General features: G+C 45.3%; 3 protein-coding genes across 9 annotated transcripts in view; 2 read left to right on the top strand and 1 right to left on the bottom strand.

Annotated features, from left to right (window-relative positions):
* The window catches only part of itga11a (integrin, alpha 11a), a 59,893-nt gene extending 52,144 nt beyond the window's left edge, over positions 1 to 7,749 (top strand). For 3 of the 4 annotated variants that reach the window (XM_035627706.2, XM_035627704.2, XM_035627705.2), the window contains 9 exons: positions 1,744 to 1,820; positions 2,033 to 2,116; positions 2,294 to 2,384; positions 2,472 to 2,585; positions 4,075 to 4,158; positions 4,251 to 4,361; positions 4,560 to 4,655; positions 5,364 to 5,477; positions 6,614 to 7,749. In XM_035627706.2, coding sequence (XP_035483599.2) covers positions 1,744 to 1,820; positions 2,033 to 2,116; positions 2,294 to 2,384; positions 2,472 to 2,585; positions 4,075 to 4,158; positions 4,251 to 4,361; positions 4,560 to 4,655; positions 5,364 to 5,477; positions 6,614 to 6,691 — 849 coding nt within the window. In that variant the 3' untranslated portion in view covers positions 6,692 to 7,749. Of the gene's footprint in view, positions 1 to 1,743; positions 1,821 to 2,032; positions 2,117 to 2,293; positions 2,385 to 2,471; positions 2,586 to 3,552; positions 3,639 to 4,074; positions 4,159 to 4,250; positions 4,362 to 4,559; positions 4,656 to 5,363; positions 5,478 to 6,613 lie in introns of those variants that run through there. The other variant, XR_004790419.2, reaches the window with a different exon arrangement.
* Positions 7,750 to 8,820: 1,071 nt separating this feature from the next.
* rxfp3.3a2 (relaxin family peptide receptor 3.3a2) lies at positions 8,821 to 10,595 on the bottom strand. The gene has a single exon (XM_035629478.2). The coding sequence runs from the start codon at positions 10,457 to 10,459 to the stop codon at positions 9,308 to 9,310; it is 1,152 nt and encodes a 383-aa protein (XP_035485371.1). The 5' UTR covers positions 10,460 to 10,595; the 3' UTR covers positions 8,821 to 9,307.
* Positions 10,596 to 11,928: 1,333 nt separating this feature from the next.
* LOC118302087 (A disintegrin and metalloproteinase with thrombospondin motifs 7) overlaps positions 11,929 to 17,897 on the top strand; it is a 60,658-nt gene continuing 54,689 nt past the window's right edge. For 3 of the 4 annotated variants that reach the window (XM_035627945.2, XM_035627944.2, XM_035627946.2), the window contains exons 1-2: positions 11,930 to 12,510; positions 16,010 to 16,377. In XM_035627945.2, coding sequence (XP_035483838.2) covers positions 12,390 to 12,510; positions 16,010 to 16,377 — 489 coding nt within the window. In that variant the 5' untranslated portion in view covers positions 11,930 to 12,389. Of the gene's footprint in view, positions 12,511 to 16,009; positions 16,378 to 17,897 lie in introns of all 4 variants that reach the window. The other variant, XM_047331456.1, reaches the window with a different exon arrangement.

Below are 17,897 nucleotides of genomic sequence, written 5' to 3'. Positions count from 1 at the left end.
ACAAATATCGTAGGAATGAAGAAATGAAGGTCATTTGAAGGAGTTCACGAAATATCCTGACCACGTCATTATCACAAACAGTCCAATCTCCTTGGCGATATGAAAATGTCACCACATCTTTCTGTAGCGCTCTCCCAGTTACTGAACCAAGAGGAATCTGGTCACCCCTCTTAAAACTCACTGAGTGATTCATACCCGCTCATTCGGCCTGAACAGCATCCAGAGCCACAAGGCTGATTTTTTTAAATATGGCACGGAGTCAAACGAGGCTGATTGAAAAGTCGGTAAACCACTGTTTAGCTGAAGGAAAGTCGGGAGCGGAGGGCATGCTTTTTTAAAAATAGCTAGTTAGCACTCTTGTTTGGACTTTTCCGGTTTGCTTTTGATGTGCTGTAAACTTTACTATAGCTGCAGCAAAGTGAGTTTTTCTTTCTTCTCGTTGCCGAACTATGCACAGACAGACATGGAACACTACCAGTGGCAATGAATTGTTCGATGACTGACGGTGAATGTGGCCCAGTGATGTGGGCTAGAGACGACATCAGCCCAGAGGAGGAAAGGGGAGCTTCATGCTCACTCTGAATTTCCATGTTCAGCTACAGTATGCTGCCGCATGAAAATCCTCCAGTCACTGACAGTAATATTGAAGCGACCCTGTGCGCTCAGCTAGAGGAGGCAGTCAGCCATCTCTCGTATCTTAGCCAATCGAGTGAGTGCATGTAAAGTCAAGTTGTTTGCACCCTCCAGGTTAGTGGAGTTCGGAGAGGGTTTTTTGGGGGGAGACACTGGGACTTCCGGGGGTTCTGTGACTACGTCCCAGCCTGTATGTATAGAGTTTGTTATTCTGCTCCTATACAGTTCTATTTGTCCCAGTTGGACTTAATAAAAGCCCTGTGGCCTCCTGTCCGTCCGTCCCAGTGCTACAATATCTTTCAAGCACATACCACATGCTTTTCATCTGACTTTCTTCCATCAAACTATTTTGAAAACCATAAAGACGGAGCTTTCTTCTTGCGTCTGTTCGTAACAAGGAAGAAGGAGACTTGTTTTCCGCCAATAGGAAAAGATTAAAAGAAAACATGTCATAATTTTGTTGTACAGAATGTGCAGTATTTACCGTGTCTGTGGTCTGTCAAAGATGAAGTTGTCTATATGGAGGAGGGAAACATCATTAAACCTTGTTATACATCCTTCTCTGCCCAGAAGGAATCTGCCAGGATTTCATTACAGCATCGAGGACTGTAAACGTCGCTCTGCTCTGCTGCTTTCTGCTGAGTCTGCTCCAGGCTTCAGGGTCCCCCTCTGTTTTTGTTTAGGACTCCTTCTTTGTTTTTTAACTCTTCTTCTTTTCTTTTCTTTTTTATCTCTCTTGCTTTTGCCCTGTCACTGGCAGTTTATGGTTATGTCCCCGACTAAGGGGAAATTCCCTGGCTCTCGTTAAAGCGGCAGCAACTGCACAGCCGGCTGCCTGAGGTCAAAGCCTGGGACTTCCAGCAGGTTATTGCAGGCTTTACTCCTCGATCCATAATGCAGGACCTTTACTGCTGGCGAGGGTATATATATATTAAGAGCTGATATAGTGTACAGCAGCATACGGAGTCAAAGAACCTTTGACTTGTGCTGTAATGTAATGATGATAGACTGGTTAAACACTTGAGGAACACTCAGTTTTTTTTAAAGATGAAATATTATGCAATAAATGAGTGATTTTTCCCTCTAAATGTTATTTTCCTCTCTGTGCAGGTTTCCTTTCGCCTGGAGTTTGAGTTCAGTCGTACGATCTTCCTGGGGCACGTCAGGGTGATCCTGGAGGCCAGCAGGTGTGAACATGAATTCAAACCCCTTCCCTGCATATTGAAATGATTGACACTTTAATACATTTCCTCCTTACACAGAGAAACGTCTGTCCTTAACCGATACCACCCCAAAAAATAACAACCTTTTTACATTCCAAGTGGCAAGCTCAAGATAAGTTAAGAGCTGATAAATATTTCACATTGTTTGAATATTTTTTTATCTCCATTCTCAACAGTGAAGGCGAGGAAATGAGCACAGCGGATAATTTCAATGATATCTATTACTCCCTGAAATACGAAGCAGATCTTCTCTTTACAAGGTTTGTCAATTATCTCAGTATATGTCTTCTGGAAAAATTGAATAATGTGAATGTGGGAGAATAAATTGCAGATATTGTAGCTGGAATTGGATCTTTGTTATCAGCCTCAAAGCCCAGATAAATGGAAGATACGATACTCACATATCACTTGTTCATGTTTATTCATTTACTCAAAAGGGATTCAAATCCGACGCGATATGACATCAAATCGGAGCTGTCACTGGAGGAGCCAGGAGTTATTGGTCCTCCTGTCAATTTCACTTTCCAGGTGAGAGCCAAAAGCGGTGTCACCGTCTACTTTTAATCACGGTACAGGAAATAAATTCACACGGTTTACCCTCTTGTCGTCTCTCAGATCCAGAACCTTGGCTACTTCCCGGTTAAGGATCTACAGCTGAACATTGAGATCCCAGAAATGACGAAGAACGGGAACCAGCTCCTGCAGATATCTGAATTTCATATTGACCAGGTCAGTTTTGAGCCTCAATGGTCGTTTCAGGGAGAACATCTTCCCATTTGGAAGATGAATAACACAATCCTCTTCTTGAAAGTTGCTGGACTAAGTTAAGTGTAAACTTACCCACATCCAACAAAGCTCTCTATGTTTGCTTCTACACAGAGATGGAGTTTTACTTTTACTGCCTCACCCCTCACATTGTTTCAACATGTGGAAAAACCAGAGATCACCGCAATGCCCAGTGAAAGTTACTAAACTGTGACTGGACGATTGTCATTCAGGAGAGGGAGAGGGGGGTTCAGTCAGTTCATCTTCCATTATCTAGCAGTTGTCTCATGCGGTCACAGTTGTTCAGTAACAGTCATATAAATAGTGTGGTGTTAGTGTAGAGTTCCCCCATTTAAAGCTGCTGTTTCAAGTTTTTTTTACGTCAATGTTTATTGTTTTTTGGGGCACCTAGCAACACATCTAGCAACTTTTTGAATCAACTTTAGCTTCTTTCCTCAGAAGAGAGATTAGACCCTTTCATAAACTTCCCCCCCAGACGTTGAAGAGGGGGCCTGTTTATTAGTATTTCAGTCTCTAGTGCATACCTGTTCTCCTGTTTGAAAATAGAAACAGAAGAAAAACATCTAAATTCAATTCAATTCAATACTTTATTGCCATGTCAAAATAAATTGATTGGAATTTGTCTTAGTGCCAATCAGGTTACAAAGGCAGTACACAAACAGGAACATACAGTACATAAAAGACATATATAAAAGTACATAAAAGACAATCACATAGACAATCATTCAGACCAGTTCAAACCGTGTGCTATGGAACTTCCCATAGTGTCTTGAGCAGTCTGTATACTATAGTACTGATTAACTATTTTACCTGTTAGATGCCTGAGCATTGAGGAGCCTAATAGTAGCAGGGTACGTGCTATTGCAAAAGCAAGATGTTTTACCTGTGAGGCTTTGAACTCTCTTTCCAGAGGGCAGTAGTTGGAAGAGGGACCTGGCAGGATGGGAGGGATAATGAGAACAGATTACTGGGATGGTGGCTGTATATTAAGATAAGGTGAGCAGAGAGGAGAGAAGCAAACCAACTGACACGAGGTATATGCAAATACAATGCAATCATGTCATTGATTGACAGCGAATCATCTAGTGACATTCAGCGACTTTTCAAGCAGGTTTTTAGCTTCTTTCCATTGGAAATAGTTGTTTATAGTGACAGTTATCCTCAATTTCTCACATTTCCCATGCAAACTCCAGGCATATACAAGGTTTTGACCAAGTGTTGTTTTAAAATAGTTTTGACAAAGTCAGTTTATTTCCCCCTGCCTTATGCTAAGCTAGACTTCAGCTCTGTACCTTCTTCTCATATTTCACAAGACGTTTCATTTTTCCTTTAATACACCTCAACTCATCAGAATATCATTTCACTCTTCCTCTGCAGACATGAGTGTGTTGCACACTGACAGATATTTATTTTACTTCCATGTCACACACAGAGAGATGGTTCACACTGTTTACCACCTCAGCATGTGGCACAGAGCAGGGCGTCACCTGAGGACCTTTCACGCTTCTCCCGCTTGGTAAAATACAAACTACTAAATATTCTTTGCACAAAAAATCATGTCAAACTTTGTGTTTTTTAATAATGCTTGTGTCTTGTTTCCACACACAGAACCGATCCAACACCCTAACTCTGCCCATCCAGTGCTCTGTCAACGTGGCCTCCCACAGAGAAGTTTCAGTTAGAATCGCAGGGGCACTTCGAATAGACACCTTACATGCAGTGAGTATATTAAAAAAATCTAAACGTGTAATGATTATGATATCCCCAGCTTTATGTCAACACACATATTCATGCAAGTGCCAGCATTCATCTTCCTTTTATCCTGCCTCGATTCTGTAGCGATGACAGCCTTGTCGTCGCTCAGCTGTTGTCATGTGTTTGTGAAGGCTGACAGCTTTGTTTGGATTTCCTCCCCAGCTGAAGTTTAAAATCCTGGAACTGGTATCCAGTGCATCTGTGGAGCTTCCCTCCTCCAGCCCCATGTTTCTACACGAAGAGAGGCCTGTCAGACATGTGAGTCAACAACGACGACGGATGCTGTAAACATCAGTCTGCCGCCCTGGGTTTGACCTGACTCGCAACATGAGTTCATAAAAAGCATCATAATCTGGGATTTTTTTTTATCCTATCCATGTGTGACTGCAGCGCTTTGTGCTCAAGGAGATGATTCTTTAAAATGTATTTGAATCGACTAAAAGTAAAGCTGTTAAATATATGCAATGGAACAATGTATCCAACCCTGAAGGCCCATCTTCTTAAAAAAACATGGATGGGTTCTGCCACAGCTGATCAAGGCTCTCAGTCATAACTGAGGCAGTGTAGAATCAGACCGTGAGGGTCGGTGTTGGAGCTCACGTGCTGTGTGGTGCTCAGGGACCGAAAGGACCAGCGGCACAACATGTTAAAAGTCTGGTCGTGAACACTAATCTTTGCTGCCATCTATTGGCCAGTGCAAACACTCATTCAGAATCTTTTTACTACGCTTGTGTGAGCAAATAACTACTGATTTATTTTTAGATTAAAACAAGTTCTTACGTGTATTATTGGAGTGGAAAGGGGAAACGGGTTTTGTGATGAATCTGACTCTGATCTGTGCTGCAGTTAATGAGTCATCCTTTAAGAAAGAAAAGGATGAACAAATATATTCATAACATTATATAATGACTGACTCTTGAGTTCAGTTTGTCTGTGAAAATGAAATTGGATCTTTTCATCTCACAGATAATCTTGGAGATCAGAAAAGAAGGAGATTACAGGATCCCTACCTGGATTATCATTGGTAGCACGCTGGGAGGGCTGCTACTGTTGGCTCTGCTCAGTCTCGCTCTATGGAAGGTAAGTCAGTAATAGTTAGTTATTAGTAGATGTATTGTATAACGACTCACTGGTCTTTTCAATCCCTATTAATAATTTCACATAATATCTCGGCAGCGCACATATTTAATAAGTTGTGCAAAAGAAAGTGACTTTTGAAAAGTTTTTGGGGAAAAAAACTCAATGTTTTTTATTAAATTAAAGCGCTGAGGCAGCACTTACAGGAAAAAAAGTGGCCAATAAATATCCATCAGGTTTGAACCTCATCTATGGTCACAGCTGAACTTGAGTGTGAGGTCACACTGCCTCCCTCTGGTAGCGAGTGAAGCAACATCTGTCTGCAAACAGTCCAAGTCTGAAAAAAAGGGATTCTATTATTTATTGTTCATCTCTTGTTTAAATTAAATATTTTAATAAATATTCTAAAACTGCTAGAAAATGTGTGTATAATATCATCGGGACGTTAAACATCCCAGATTTTTTTTGAAAGGCAGCGTAACAATCATTGTCAACACAGGAACCACTGACAGAAACACACGATCTAACTCCAGGTCAATAAAGATCATAAACCAAAAAAAATTTAGGTAGCAAATATTTTTTCACATTAATGATTAACATTCCAGTTTCCCCCGCCCCCCCCAAAAAAAGAAAGCCAGAAAATATTCACATGTGGAAGCAGAACGGAGGCTACAGTCACTGAGTTCTGGGCAGTTTTTCAAAGTAAAACTGCCCAGAACAATAAGTTGATTATGAAAATAGTTAATAAAATTTCCATATAAATAAATTGAATGATAACTCAGAACTGATTGCATGCTAACATTTTAAAGTAAAATGGGATTGTAGTATAGTAACATCTGCATATTAGCATTTAGGCACGATGTCCTTTAGCATGTTGGCACAATGTATTTTAGCGTGCTAGCATGGTACCTTTAGCATGTTAGTACGGTATCCTTCAGCATGTTGGCATAATGTATTTTAGCTTGTTAGCACGGTGACCTTTAGCATGTTAGCATGATAACATGATAACCCCGCTCTGTGAGGTCCTGACCGAGTCGTTAGCATGGCTGCAGACTTTCTTAATTAGAGGAAACAGTTCCATCTGTGTTAAGCGGAAGTTCTCGTCTAACTTCTTGTGTTGGACTGCTCTTCCCTCTCAGCTCGGCTTCTTCCGGAGGCAGAAGCGGAGAGACGAGGACGAGCGGGGGGCCAACGGTAAAGTGGCGGAGGAGCGGTAACGCAGGCTGAGGGCCCCCAGCAGACACCTTTACCACAGGGGACCCAACACTCAGGGACCAACCCACCTTCCCCCTCCGGCTCCCCAACACCGACGGTGGCACTGCAACGACAGCTCCGCATGATCGCTGAAGCAAGGCTTTATCAGTGCACTGGATCTGTCCCACTCCACTCCAAAGTCCCCTGACCCCCCCAAGAGTCAGCACTGTCACACTCACTTAGCATTCCTGCACTGTAACGACATCCGGGCCGCCTCCGCCTGCGTAACCCGCTGCCCTCGGTGTCGTCCATTCAGAGACATCGGAGCTCTTGTTTTCTTGGCTTTGGGCTGGAGCTCTGCTGTTTGTTTTTTTCCGGCCGTTTGAAAAAAAAGAGTCGAGAGAACTTTGATTTGTTCCAAGAATTTCCGGCCACACGTTGCCCAATCACTCTTTTGTCTCCTCTTTATTTGTATTTATTTAACTCTTATGGTAAATTTTGAAAGACATAAAAAACCTCAAGGGTGACTTGCCGCCCGAAAAAGCTACCGCAAATGTAAAGTTACTATACTGTATATTGAATTGGATGTTTAAAAGATTTTTATCTGCAACATGTTCAGTTGACTTGCATTATAATTTATATAGAAACCAAACTGAACTATAAGTCACCCGAGTACAAGGAGGATTTTGCGATGTTTGACGTTGATCATACTTTCTTGATCTTTTTGCTGCAGACACGGATCTTACAAATACGTAACTTTCATTCCTTTTTCTTTTTAATATTTTCATCCTGGAAAAAAAACGAGCAGGATGGTCTTTAAAACATTTGATGCACTTTTTACATTGTACAAAATTAACTTGAATTTTGTAAATAGTCAAGTAGCTTTTTTTATACCCTCGCAGTAGTTGTCAGTATTTTATTGATGATTATCGGATGCCATGAACATGATTCGTGTGAATGCACAGTATTAACATTAAGTCAGCAGCACCCCAGTGTTACAAATGAATGTCAGTTTTTTTTTTCTGCTTTCGATGAGGTGTGAAGAGATGTAATACGCCAACAAATAAAACATTTAAACATATATGTCTGTAAATGTCTATTTAAATCAATACCACAGGATATTCAACTGCAAAAAAAAAATGAGGCAAAAGCGAAGCGAGGGTCAGACGACATGCGATGAAGATGAGAGCATCTACAGGGATTCAGAGGTATGTTCTGTTTTCAGCATCACTTTCTGATAAACTGCACTTTGGGTAATTATGAGGAGGAAAATACTTTTACTAATAGCTCCGTCCCCTCGGTGCGCCCAATTTACCCCATGGATCAATAAAGTATTTCTGATTCTGAATTTGATTTTTAGTTTTTTTTAATGGAAGCTCACAGATGCTACACCTGATACTGAGGGGGGACAGAGCAAATGTGTCGGTGCATTATCAAACCGAGGTCGTTCAATGTGCTCTACAGAAATAAAAGTAACATTAAAAAATACAGGGAAGAAGCATAAAAAGAAAAGAAAACTCCGTTTTCTTGCAGACTTCCACTTGACCCTTTAGGAGAAAGTGTGTGGTTTTGAACAGTGTGTGTGCACCGTCTCCCTGCAGCATCGTGGACAGACGACATACCAAAGAGGCCTCTCTGGGCTCAAGGAGACTGAGGGAGGGTCAAGGGAGAGACGCTCATCAGCACCGAAACCAGGTAGCAGTCCCTCCTCATCCTCCTGCAGACAGGACCGGAGACTCCGTCCACCCTGAGCCTCTCCTGCTTTTAGTCTCCTCACTCATCCCAAGGATGAATATAGTGGTGCAGGTCAGTGTGACAGCAGCAGGAACCTCTGCAGCTACTGTCAACATCTCCCCACCTGAGACAGGCCATCCAGATATCAATGCAACATTAACAGACGGTTAATGTCTGAGTTTCAACACTGCATGAAAAAAAACTTTTTGTTGTACTTGGAATATTAGCTGATTATTGGGAATTCCTTTTTTTTTTTTACTGTTCACAATACAGAGTATTTTAATTTCACCTTCTGGGTGAATTAACAGTGCCTCGGAATTAACGAATGCTCTGTAACGTTAATGTATTTGAGATCCACAGTGTTGAAACCAAAACCCCCCAAAAAATACACTTACGACCTGATGGAAAATGTGCTTTATTTACAGAGATGCTTTAGCAACAGGAATAGAAAACATTACAACCTTGTACATTTATTTTAAATCCCCACATCCATCATTCGTCCCTTTTCGAGATGCCACAGTCCTGGGACCTTTGTCCCTGATGCCCCCAATATATATGTCCCAGTCCCTCTGTTCCTTCCTTTTCTTGTCGCTCCACGCTGTGAAGTTAAAGCAAACATATCATAAGGGGCAAAAATTTCCGAGCTGGTGCAGCTGCGTTTTGAGGGAGACAGAGTGAACACGTTGGTTCGATCCATCAACAGAATCAACATGTCACAGTTTTAGGAATTCAAGAAGTGCCACAATGTGCAGATAGTGGTTTGTCATGCATCTGTGCCATGTGTCCTTCAAAATGTTCAGACTGGGACATGAAGTGAAATCAGTGCATGAATAATCAGGACAACCAGAGCCCAAAAAAAGAAAGAAAGTGGAGCAGATTCCATCCTGTTTTAAATCAGAGCGAGTTCATCTGGTGTGCGGGATCATCTTGGAGCTGGTCACTCCTTTTCGGTCTATGATGGACAGCGTGTACTCCCCGTTGTCCATGATCTGGAGAGGCACGACCCCCTGCGTCTCCCCCTGCGTAAAAGAGCGCGTCGCGCAGCCCCGGTGCGAGGACGGAGTGGAGAGTCTCCAGAACAAGCCGCTGAGCATCTTCCTGATCTCCGGCCTCATCAGGCAGTAGAGCACCGGGTTCAAGCAGCTGTTCGCGTGCGCCAGGCAAACGGTGACCGGGAACACGTACGTGTGCACCGCGTAGTACGCCTTGTCCCAGTTGACCGCGTTGAACTTGACCAGCACGCCCCAGAAGGTGATGGCGTGATTGGGCATCCAGCAGCAGAAGAAGGACAGCACCACGATGGCGACTGACTTGGTGACCCTGGACCTCCGCTTGGGGTTGCTGCTGCCCATGCTCCGCTGCCTCACGAAGCGCAGGAGCATCAGGTAGTTCACGCAGACGATGAGCATGGGGATGATGAAGGCTATCAGTATCTTCTGGATGTGGTACAGGGCGAGCCAGTCGTGTCCTTCGGGGAACCTGAGGAGGCAGAGTTTCTCTCCGGCGACCACCGTCACCGCGGAGAAGATCGCCGTCGGCGCGGTGGCCACGGTCGCGGCCACCCACAGCACCGCGCACACCCAGCGCACGCACCGCGACCTCCGGTAGGTCTTCTTCTTCAGCGCGGAGGCCACCGACCAGTAGCGCGTCACGCTCATGGCGGTGAGGAAGAACACGCTGGCGTACATGTTCATCACGGTGATGGAGAGGACGATCCTGCACATGGCGTCTCCGAACGGCCAGCTGAAGTCCAGCGCCGTGTCCACGGCCCAGAAGGGCAGAGTCAGCACGAACTGGAAGTCGGTCACGGCCAGGTTGATGATGAACACGTTGATGGTGGACCTCTTGCGACCCTGCCGCAGGCGCATGAGGAAAAAGACGAGCAGGTTGCCCACCAAGCCCATGGCGCACACCACCGAGTACACCACGGAGATGAGTATCCTGAGGATGGGGCTGCCGTCCGCGCTCACGTCGATGTCCTCGAAACTAAACGTCCCCTCGCCGGGAGAGCTCAGGTTCAGGTTCAGTGCTGCGCTGTAGTTCAATATTTCATCCATCGTGAAAGACCGGGGGACCTGCGCTCACACCAGACGGTCTACTGCGCACACAGGCTGGGAACAAAACACAACACAAACACCCCATGTGGGGAAAGAAAAGGTGTCTGAGCTCAGTCAGTGTATTGTCATCCTCATCACGCCGCTGTGAATGGCACCTGACCCGGAGTCTGCTTTTATACACCTCTGTGGTTCCCTGCGCCGAGCCACGATTGGTCCGACGAGATGCGGCAGAGAGGAGAGAGTCACAGAGAACGGAGATTAAAGCTTCACGAATACAACAACAAACACAGTTGCACAGCTGCTTTACGGTTTGATCTCCGTGAATTCCCAGCATCTCAGCTCATTATGGCCCGTTTTTACGCGCGCACACTGCTGTGCGTAAAAACGCGCCACGACTGGATGCATTTGGAAAACACACTTTTTTTCCATCGAGATAATTCAGATAAAAGTCAAGTCAAGCTTATTATATAGCACACGTCATACGGCAGGCGTAGACTCAATCATATATGACAAAAACAAACAATAAAAAGGTATTGCATAGGATAGGGAGGAGACCTTTATTGGATGATCCAAGGGTTCTGTACAGGAATTGAAAGTTGGAGGGGTTATAGAAAAAATTTGAGCACTAAAAAAAGAGAATGAGTGGTGATAGGATGAAATATTGAATTAAGCTGGAATGGAATCAAACCAATACAAGTTGACATTAAATAAATAAAACACGTAAGTGTGTTTACAGGTGAAGACCAAGGCATCATTTCCATCTGCTCACGGTTGCTTCTGTTGGTGCACCTCGTGTCTGTTTTGCAGTGAAATACAGTGACATCCCCCCCCTCCCCCCTCTCCATCCATCTAAGCATCTTCATCAGTCTGCGTCTGAGCCGGTCGAACACTATTGAAGGTCCCTGGTGCCTCCAGGCCCCCGCTAGAGGGCGCACTAAGCTTGGGCAGATATGTAATTAAGTGAACTCGTGTTGTAGAGCTTTAATTGACTATGAAGATGTTATTTTTTTCCAGTGCACTTTATTCCAGTATGAAAACACACTTAAAACGACCTGTCCAGTAGCCATAAATAAGTTAACTTCACCTGTGCCATCTTTTTTTGGTGTTTGCATAACCTCAGTTACAAGTGGGTCCAGCAGTTTCATTGAACTCTCAACAGTTTTTCTTTATTGACTTTATGGAAGTTTTTGTCCCACGGTAAAACTTCTGTCTGTTTACACTTTAAGCACAAGGGGGGGGGCTGGACTGAAAAAAACCTTTCCTGGATGACGGAAACAGTGATCTGCTGCAGACTCCGGTCCTCGTCTGACCCGCCGAGAACCCGGACGACCCCAGACGAGGGCGCAGCCGCCAACTGGACCGGATCCGTTATCCAGCGCGGAGGAGCATTCCCCTTTAAGCCGGCGGCGGCGGCGGCAGCAGCAGCAGCAGCAGCCCTAGCCCTCCTCCTCCTCCTCCTCCTCCTCCTCCCGAAAGATGGTCCATTGTCTTGAGTCCTCCCATCGGTGGGGGTGGCTCTGCGAAAAGTTTTGCAAGGGGAAAACTTTTTAAAGGCTGTCACACTGGCTGTCGGGGGGAGACAGATGGAGGACGGAGGGGGCCGCCTGCAAACCGCGAGCAAACCGTGACACCGACGCACAACCCCCCCCCCCAAAAGAAAGAAAGAGTGTAGAAGAAGCCCCTCAGAGAGGTCGCAACGAAGACGCCCCGCGGAGGCGCGCACGATGTCCGGGCCCAGAGTGGAGGAGTTCGTTGGGACTGTCACAGAAGGGGAGAAGAAGTGCAACCCGGCCCAGATGGAAGTCATCTGAGTTTGCCAATCGACGCGGTGTTTTGTTTGTTTTTTGGGGAGGGGAGAGGCATTGTTAGATGCTTCTGAACTACAGGCCAGCGTCCTGACAGGAACCAACAAAAAACACAACACAAAAACATGCCCCGGTCGGAGCGAGGACGTCCCGCGTCCGGACGAGGAGCGTCCCCCCTTCGCGTCCTCGTCGCGCTGCTGACGGTCCTGGACAACTGCGGGACGTGGGGATGGACCCAGGCACCAGGTCAGTGAGCCCGCACACAGACAAAGACACGTTAGATTAGAAAAGATTGGTTGGATGGGTTCACCACGTCCTCGTGGTTCTTGCACATTGGCTTCGCACGGGATCTAAAGCAGAGCAGCTGTGAAACTGTGCTTACAAGTCTTGTGCAGAGAGTGAGCTCGGTGTGGCAGAAACCTTCCATCGGATGAGTCACCAGAGGTCCAGTCCGCCATCCGCCCTCTCTGGCATCACAGACCAAGGATCTCATTGCAGCTGTGCGGCTGACCTCTGACCTCTGAGCTCGCCAGTGGGAGGGCAGGATGCAGGAATCACTGTGGGGGGGAAAACAAAAATCTACAGGATGCATCGCTATTCTCGCAGTGGGTGGCGGCTGGTGTCCATATTTCTTTTGCTTTTGCAAATCGCCTTGGCCACCGTGGCCTGTTGGGACGTCGTGGCGTCAGCGATGTATTCCGCTCTTGTCTTGTAGGGATGCACCGCGCCCGTCTCCACTGCCAGCACTTTCATCCCCTCGCTCATCCCCCCTCCACAGTTACGTGGTTAGGATGTTTGAAATCGGGGAGTCGACTCCACTAGAACTTTGTTCGTGCCCCAGAAGGGCAGTTATCATCGATGGACACTGACGGTATCGAACAAGGCCATTAAATTACAATAAAAGTTTTTTTTTTTTTTAAAAAACGGGTGCCTGTGCTCTCGGTTTCTGCTCTGGAGTTTGCAGATGGTGTTGGTTTGCTGTCTGACAGAAAGGCGACAACTCACTGCTCCGTCTCGCCCTCCACAAATCAGCTGTGTGTTCTTCAGAGGGGAAAAACAAAAGTGCTGTCAGGCACCGCAGACGACAAGCAAGTGCCCCCGAGGAGGAACCACGCTGGCACTGGAATCTCACAAGTTGTTCCGTTTTTATTTTTTTAAACATGCATCCTCTCGATGTCCCTCAGCCACTTGTTTTTCTGACACCCTCCCTCCCTGGCAGCCACATAGAGACCCCCCCCCCGGTCCCCACATCCAGAGCCACCTCCTCCTGTGCCCAGATACCCCTGCAGTTACAGGTGTTTTTAGTTTTCCCACAGTCTTTTTCATGTTGTATTTTTTGCAAGCGTGATGGTTTCTGATCGCCTTGGATACTTTTTAATTAAATTGCACACCCCCTTCTTTTTTTTTTCCATCATGGTAAATAATTTGCTCCAAGCACCTCCAGGGGTTCAGCGGTTTAATGAAAAGTCGCCACTACAAAGTCTCTTGAATTAAAAAAAAAAAATAAAAATACTCTGTCTTGTGTTCTGTTAATTGGGATGCCAAAGGGGATTGGGAGAAAAAAGCCCCTCATGTGTTCCGCGTTATCTCCTCCGCGAAAAAATGAATCATCATCATCATCATCATCATCATCACACGAGGAACTTGGAAGTCGACCAGAGGGCTCGTACATCTGCCGAGGCCCTGTGATGGTTTTTAAACATGAAGAAGGAATAAACCTCCATCTGGATCCACGTCTTCACCAAAGCACACGTGATTAAAAAACACTCGTGCTGATTGGAGGATGCCACCCGCAGTTGTTTGCACTAAATCCAAACCACTCCAGGAATATTCGGGCGTTTTGTTGGAGGTAGAAGTGGATAAAACAGAAAGATATTCAGACCCATGATCTACTATCTGATCTATTCAGTTTTTTTTTTCCCTTCATCTCTATGCGTCCTTCCACCTGATTTTTCCCTTGGCCGGGGCACTTCATGCGTTAGTCTGTACTGTAGCTGAAACACCTTGAAGGTTAAATACCGTTACACGTGTCTCTTTTTTCTTCTTCTTCTTCTTGCCCTTCGCTCAAGGAGACATTCCCAACAGCCGCCCGCCAGACACACGTCTCTCAGCGTCCTGCTCTGTGGTGTTCTCGAGGAGAATACGTGTGCGGCTATAAATTCCGGAGAGGCCGCGCTGACAAGGACGTGCGAATTCGTCGTTTGCGTTCCGCTCAGTTTTCTCTTGCATGAGACGAAGCGACTGGCGGTGTTGTGAAGGTTTTAGGAGCTCGGCCTTTTGCGTAGATCCCTTGCAGATTGTCTTCATGCCGAGGCTGAGTGTCTGGGAATTATGATGCAACCGAGCCGTGCAGGACGAATGCATGGTTTGTCGATACCGCAAATACTTAATACAATATCACAAATGTGTTTTGATTTTTTTGTTGGTCTAGATATTAGATGATCTCTTTCCCTCTTCCCTCATCATTTGTTACTCTCTTTAGTAAAATCTGGTCAAATACGTTTGTTACTTTATCTTTAAAAAGGCCACATTTTCATTTTTATAAACATTTTTTATTTTATTTTATTTATTTATTTCGAACATGCAAAATTCAACAACAACAGCAGTTGCTGAAAACATATAACATTTTTTTTCCTTTGATTTACATGTGCGAAAAGGGGTAGGAAGAAGTTTAACCTTATTAAATCCTACAACTTAATAATTAAATCATTATTTACAATAAACAAAAGCATAAGCTTGAAGTGAAATAAGTCGCTCTTCCATTATGAATGTTGAAAACATGTTCACGTAGATCAAAGGCAGAACTGTTTTCGCATCACTGCAGAGTCAAAAGGCAAAGTTGCTGCAGACACCGACTTTTGTTCACTTGCTAAACATGGTTCATAAATAATGTAACTGTAAGTAAAACTGTTCATGCAGAGACGTGATGCATTTACAAATGTGTTGCAGCTCTGAGATTTGTGTGGATACAGCTCCAAAATGCTTGAGCATCTAAAATACTTGAAAGTCAAGTTTCACGCCTCATTCCTTGGTGGACTCCTTTTTAAAGTGTACACATTTTAAAAAAAATATTTATCCTTTATCCAACCAAGAAGGTCCCATTGACATACAATATCTCTTATGCCAGGGAGTCCTGGTCGAGATGGAACAGATAAAACAAAACAAAACATACTGGAACAGAAACATACGGGGGTCGATGGCAAAAATGGATTATGGAAAATAAAAAACACTTGGCATTGTTCTGTGAAAACAGATTTTTTTTTTAACCTGGCAGGAGAGGGTCCATTGATTATTCTGCATGATGAACCCAATTATATAGTCATGCAATCTGAGGCAACTTTACTTTCTGCTCGTGGGACAAACTGTCGGTCTTGGTGTAATAATCCCTTCCTTCCTCAGGCTCCTTGGCTTTGCCCTTGTTCTCGTCTTTCTCACGCCGCCTCTCGCGCTGCTGGTTCAGCTTCTGCAGCTCGCAGGAAATTAATTACAGACATTGTTGCTGTCAGAAGACGCCGACTTCATCAAAGTACCTGCTGCTCATAGTAAACGATTGCCACGTTGGAAGACGTGTCCCTCCGCAGCCGCGTTCAAACATAATGATGACAGATTCGACGGCCATCTGCGTTTGTTTGGAGCCGCCACAGTTTTGTTCACAGCTTTTCAGCCACTTCATGACATAATTGCCGCGGTTGACTAACCTCTCTGACTTCCCTCGCATCCCCTCTTCCCACCCCGGCCCTGACAGAGACATTTCTGCCGAACCCGCCGCACTACGAAGTGGTCCGCCCCACCAGAGTGGATGCCGGGGGTCGCTTCCTGTCCAACTTCCTGTCGCACCACGCTCGCCGAGTGCAGCGCCGGGACGCCTCGGGGGCACCGGCGGACCCCGATCGGGTCTTCTACCAGTTGCGGCACGGCGGCCACAGTTTGAACTTTAACCTCACCCTCAACCCGCACCTGCTGGCTCCGGGCTTCCTGACCGAGAGGAGGTACGGTGGCCTGGAGGGGGCCCGGATCCGCGCCCCCGGATCCTCCCAGTGCTATTTCTTAGGCGAAGTGTGGGACGGGGCCACTGTGAAAGGGAACGCGGCCATAAGTACGTGCGACGGACTGGTGAGTGGATAAACAAACGACCCAAAGTTACTTCAAGTTCTCATATTGCGTCTTTTTCGAATATTATGCCTGATATTTTTCTTTTGTGGATGAATCGTCTGCTAAGACAGACCGTTGTTTCTGAAGCGATGTAAACACATTGTTTTTGCATTCCTGCCTTTTCGCCGCAAAGCGTCTCCTGCACAACACCAAAGCTGCTTTCAGGCCTGAACTGGAACGGAAAAATTTCCGATTTCCGCAGTTTGCTGTGCACGTAGGAAGAACGCGGCGGGAGATTGTCCGAGCCAGACGCGTTCGCGACAGCAGGAACATTTCCGGCAACGTTCCGACGACGGGCGGGCGAGCGCTCGTGAATCCTGCGGAGATTTTCCGGCTGTACTCTCACTCGGACGTTTTCCGGAAATTATATATAAATATATATATAAATTCACACACAGAGACATCCAAATCCACCTTAAGGCTTTGCCGTTAACATTTACCGCAGCTCAATTTGTTTTTCTCCGACGGTTTTTTTCGCCAACCGAGGCCAAAGAACAAAGCGCCTCTCCCTGCAGCTCGGTGGCAGGTCGCAGCAGGAATCCGGCTTCAGGCCACAATCTGATCTCTGTCATTTTCCAACGGCCGTTCGTTCAAAATGCAACCGACCGCTTTGTCTTCTGCTGAAGCTCTGTGAGCCTTTGGGCCGCTAATGGAAATGTGAGGGATCATCATTTTACTCAATCAGTTCTCCATATCAGACCTGGTCTGTGAACACACAACAACAACACATGCTGTTGTTGTTGTTTTTTAACAATGAATCAAATAGATGACTGATAATAGTAAAAATAGATCACTGTGATGATCACTTTGCTATTTCAGTCTCAATTCTACTCAATCATCACATATTGTCAACATCATATTAGGGCTGCAACTAACGATTATTTTCATAACCGATTAATCTGCCGACCATTTTATCGATTAATTGATTCGCCATTTGGTCCATAAAATGTCATAAAATGTCGATCGTGTTTCCCAAAACCCCCAAGATGATGTTTTGTTTTGTCCACACACCAAAGATATTCAGTTTACTGTCATAGAGGAGCAAAGAAACCATAAAAATATTCACATTTAAGAAGCTGAAATCGGAGAATTATAACTTTTTTGTCATAAAAACTACCTGAACCAATGAATCGATTGTCAGAATAGCTGGCGATTAATTTAGTAATCGATTACTATTCGATTAACTGTTGCAGCTCTACACCACATCGCGACGTGTGATGCGCACAGAAGCGAACGCAGCCGAGAATCTGCGAAAAAAACAAAAGTCGGAAGGAAGTTCAGTTATGCGAAAGATTAAAGAGCTGAACATTCGGCCGGAGGCTGCAGATTAATTAGTGAACATGCGTATGTGCCCTGCTGCCTTTCTGTTTGGCTGCGTGGTTTTTAATGAGCTGAGTGTTAAGCTCTTCATACACGAGAACGCCGTGAGGGATTTATAGTTTGTTTGTTTGTGAGAGAGAGACAGAGAGAGACAGAGAGAG

Source organism: Scophthalmus maximus, chromosome 4 (genome assembly GCF_022379125.1).
Source record: "Scophthalmus maximus strain ysfricsl-2021 chromosome 4, ASM2237912v1, whole genome shotgun sequence".
In the NCBI taxonomy this organism is placed as follows: domain Eukaryota; kingdom Metazoa; phylum Chordata; class Actinopteri; order Pleuronectiformes; family Scophthalmidae; genus Scophthalmus; species Scophthalmus maximus.
The sequence above is the reverse complement of the archived record's forward strand: the minus strand, read 5'-3'. Positions and strand labels throughout refer to the sequence as shown.